This window comes from Nothobranchius furzeri, chromosome 13, assembly GCF_043380555.1.
Source record: "Nothobranchius furzeri strain GRZ-AD chromosome 13, NfurGRZ-RIMD1, whole genome shotgun sequence".
In the NCBI taxonomy this organism is placed as follows: Eukaryota; Metazoa; Chordata; class Actinopteri; order Cyprinodontiformes; family Nothobranchiidae; genus Nothobranchius; species Nothobranchius furzeri.
Genome location: NC_091753.1, coordinates 66,976,213 through 66,979,783, shown reverse-complemented (window position 1 = coordinate 66,979,783; position 3,571 = coordinate 66,976,213). Strand labels below are relative to the sequence as shown.

The 3,571-nt window shown below is 44.3% G+C and overlaps 1 protein-coding gene across 1 annotated transcript; it reads left to right on the top strand.

Moving 5' to 3' along the window:
• Positions 1-416: 416 nt before the first annotated feature.
• On the top strand, positions 417-2,654 carry LOC139062437 (SCAN domain-containing protein 3-like). Its single transcript, XM_070543289.1, has 5 exons — positions 417-590; positions 722-973; positions 1,040-1,523; positions 1,602-1,741; positions 1,812-2,654. The coding sequence occupies exons 1-5, from the start codon at positions 417-419 to the stop codon at positions 2,652-2,654; spliced, it is 1,893 nt and encodes a 630-aa protein (XP_070399390.1).
• The last annotated feature ends 917 nt before the right edge of the window (positions 2,655-3,571 follow it).

Here is a 3,571-nt window from a genome sequence, read left to right as displayed (position 1 = left end):
TATTACGGGGGATGGCCTAATGCAGCAATAGAAGATCTGAAGCCTTATGCTAAAGGTAGGATGGAACTGAGCCTGCAGGATAGTGGCGTTCTCTGGGGGATGAGGGTCGTGCCTCCCCAGGTAGACAGCAGATTGTGGAGAAGATTCATGAGACACACCCAGGAGCATAAAGAATGAAAAGTTTGGCCAGACCATATGTCTGGTGGGCAAAAATAGATTTAGACCTTGAGGGCAGAGTAAAGTCATGCCCTCAGTGCCAGTCTCACAGGAAACTGCCTCCGCCAGATCTGCTGCATCCGTGGGAATGGCCGAGCAGTCCTTGGTCAAGTTTGCATTTGGATTTTGCAGGACCATTATTGAAACAGATGTTGACAGTCTTGATCGATGCCTATTCCAAATGGATAGAGTGTCACATTATGAGAAACATCATAGCTCGTTCTACACTAGGTAAGCTGAGACAGAGTTTAGCTGTCCATGTGTTGCCGGATGTGTTGGTACCAGATACTGGTTCCACCTTCACGAGCAAACTGTTTAACCCTCTAGAACAGAGGTCCCCAACCCCCGGGCCACGGACCGGTACCGGTCCTTGGGTCATTTGATACCGGGCTGCACAGTGTTTTCGCACGGAAAAAAAAAAACTTACACAGTGAATTTTATTTTGAAAAATGACCGGATGCACTTCATTACACCCGCTTTCCTCTCACTCTTGACGCATGCGTAGAAGCTTGCCTGGGTCAGGTTGTACGGTACCGCTCAAAACACAACGCACCCTTATGCTAGCAAAATGAGTAAAAAACAAGCATCTCTTGAAAGTTTCTTTGTGAAGGGGAAAAGGCCCAGTGAAGAGACAAAAGAAGAGGAGACTACGACTCCCAAAAAGATGAAAGCTGTATTTAACAGACAATACCAGGAGTCCTACTTGAAATATGGATTCATCGCGGCAGGTGATTGCCAGGCTCCAAGCCCGCTCTGCGTTATATGTGGCAAACAGCTCTCTAATGAGGCAATGAAGCCTTCATAACTGCTTCCCCACTTGGAGACCAAACACCCAGCATTAAAAGGCAAGCCTTGGGAGTATTTTGAAAGAAAGAAACAAGAGCAAGAAGGGCAGGAGAAATTACTGAGAGCCACCACATCAACAAACGTAAGTGCATTAAAAGCATCATACTTGGTGGCTAACCGAATTGCTAAGGCTAAAAAGTCTTTCACTATTGGTGAAGATTTGATCCTCCCCGCCACTAAAGACATTTGTCGTGAACTTCTTGGAGAAGCTGCCGTAAAAAAAATGGCACAGGTGCCTCTTTCAGCCAGCACCATCACTCGATGCATTGAGGAAATAGCAGATGACATTAATTCACAACTGCTGGAGAGGAGTAATACATCACCGTGGTATGCACTCCAGGTAGATGAATTTACAGATATTGAAAACAAAGCAATTCTTCTTGTTTATGTTCGATATCTGTATCAGGAGGACCGGCATGAGGACATGTTATGTGCACTATCGTTGCTGACAAAAACCACAGGTGAAGAACTATTCAAGTCCCTGGATGATTATGTATAAGGAAAACTGAAATGGTCCTATTGTGTCGGCATTTGCACAGACGGAGCTGCCGCCATGACCGGACGGCTGTCTGGTTTAACTGCTCGGATTAAAGAAGTTGCCCCTGAATGCGAGTTTATGCATTGTATCATTCACAGGGAAATGTTGGCTAGCCGAAAAATGCCACCAGAACTTAGCTGTGTATTGAATGATGTTGTTAGTTATTAACCACATCAAAGCACATGCCCTTAACTCGTGCCTGTTCAAGCAGCTTTGTGAGGAGATGGACGCAGAGCACAGACGCCTTCTTTTATACACAGAAATAAGATGGTTATCGCGAGGGAGATCGCTGACCAGAGTGTTTGAATTACAAGAGCCGCTGCAGAGATTTCTCTCAGAAAAAAAGTCACGGCTGGCGGCGCATTTCAGTGATGAGCAATGGGTTGCAAAACTTGCTTACTTATGCGACATATTCAGCGCTCTCAATGAACTAAATCTGTCACTTCAAGGGAAAATGACAACTGTCTTCAAGTTGGCAGATAAAGTAGCTGCATTTAAAGCAAAACTGGATCGGTGGGGACGGCGCGTGAACAGGGGGATATTTGACATGTTTCCAACATTATCCGGACAGTTGGAAGAGACGGAGCCAGAGCCGTCATGCTCCCAGCTGATGCCGGATCACCTGTCTGTGCTTTTAAAAGAGTTTGATCACTACTTTCCAACCACAAAAGACCCACGCATGACCAAGGAATGGGTTCGTGACCCATTTGTCAACAAACCAGATGAATCAAGCCTCTCTGTGCAAGAAGAAGATCAACTGCTGGAGATCACAAATGATGGCGAACTGAAAAGAATGTTTGAGACGACGGCTCTGCCAGTTTTTTGGATTAAAGTCATGGCGGAATACCCCGAAATCGCCACAACAGCATTGAAAACCCTGTTACCATTTCCAACATCCTACCTGTGTGAAACAGGGTTTTCTGCAATGACCGCAACTAAAACCAAATTACGGAATAAACTGGACATAAGCAACACACTTCGGGTTTCATTATCTCCCATTACTCCTAGATGGGACCGTCTTGTCACACAGAAACAAGCTCAAGGCTCCCATTGATGCAGCCTTGGTGAGTTGTATTTTTCATTCACTTTATAATTGTTTTTGGAGAATCTTACCTTGAAAGCATGTTTTTAAATTGCCATGTAAACCAAGGCCATTAGGGAGAGTGGAAATGCAATGTTGGTTAAGACTTAACGTAACTTAACTGGTTAAAACTTAACCAACATAACCATTAAGTAGATGGTAGTGTGTGTTCATGCTGATGATGTTGGATTCACATTTATTGTTGCATTTAAAAAACACCACAGTGTTTAAGCTGGTCATATGATATTAAATTGTATTTATCTGCTACATGTTAAAGACCGGTCCGTGAAAATATTGCCTGATGCGAAACTGGTCCCTGGTGCAAAAAAGGTTGGGGACCACTGCTCTAGAAGGCAGGCATTGCAGATTTGTAACGTTAAAACCTACCTACCTGGTTGCTCCACACACATATTTCACGAGCATTTTTATCTCAGAAGTACCCCTGAAGGACTTGTCCTTTTATCAAAACTTATTTTGAGCCTGAGAGGGTTACGATGTTCATGGACCAAACTTACATCAAACACATTTGCACCACTCCTTTTCATCCGTCCTCAAATGGATTGGCAGAGAATGCGGTCCAGACAGTGAAAGAAGGTCTGAAATGTATGGTAGGAGATTCTTTGAGTACTAAACTGTCTAGGTTCTTAAATAAGTAAATACCGCCTTAAGCCACAAACTACTGCAGGACAGAGACTAGCTGAATTGTTGTTGGGCCGTAGACTTAAGGCTTGCATGTGTGGGTCACGTAGCAGAAGTTTCTAGTCGGTGTTCAAGTGAGGAACATGGTAAATGGCCTGTATTTGATATAGCGCCTTCTAGAGTCCTGGAACCCCCCAAGGCGCTTAACAACACAATCAGTCATTCACCCATTCACACACACATTCACACTC

Coding starts and splice junctions, on each gene's coding strand:
- LOC139062437 (XM_070543289.1), top strand. CDS start 417: ATGAGAAACATCATAGCTCGTTCTACACTAGGTAAGCTGAGACAGAGT. Junction 591..721: donor GGACCGGTACCGGTCCTTGG/GTCATTTGATAC, acceptor ACGCATGCGTAG/AAGCTTGCCTGGGTCAGGTT. Junction 1,742..1,811: donor TGCCACCAGAACTTAGCTGT/GTATTGAATGAT, acceptor CTGTTCAAGCAG/CTTTGTGAGGAGATGGACGC.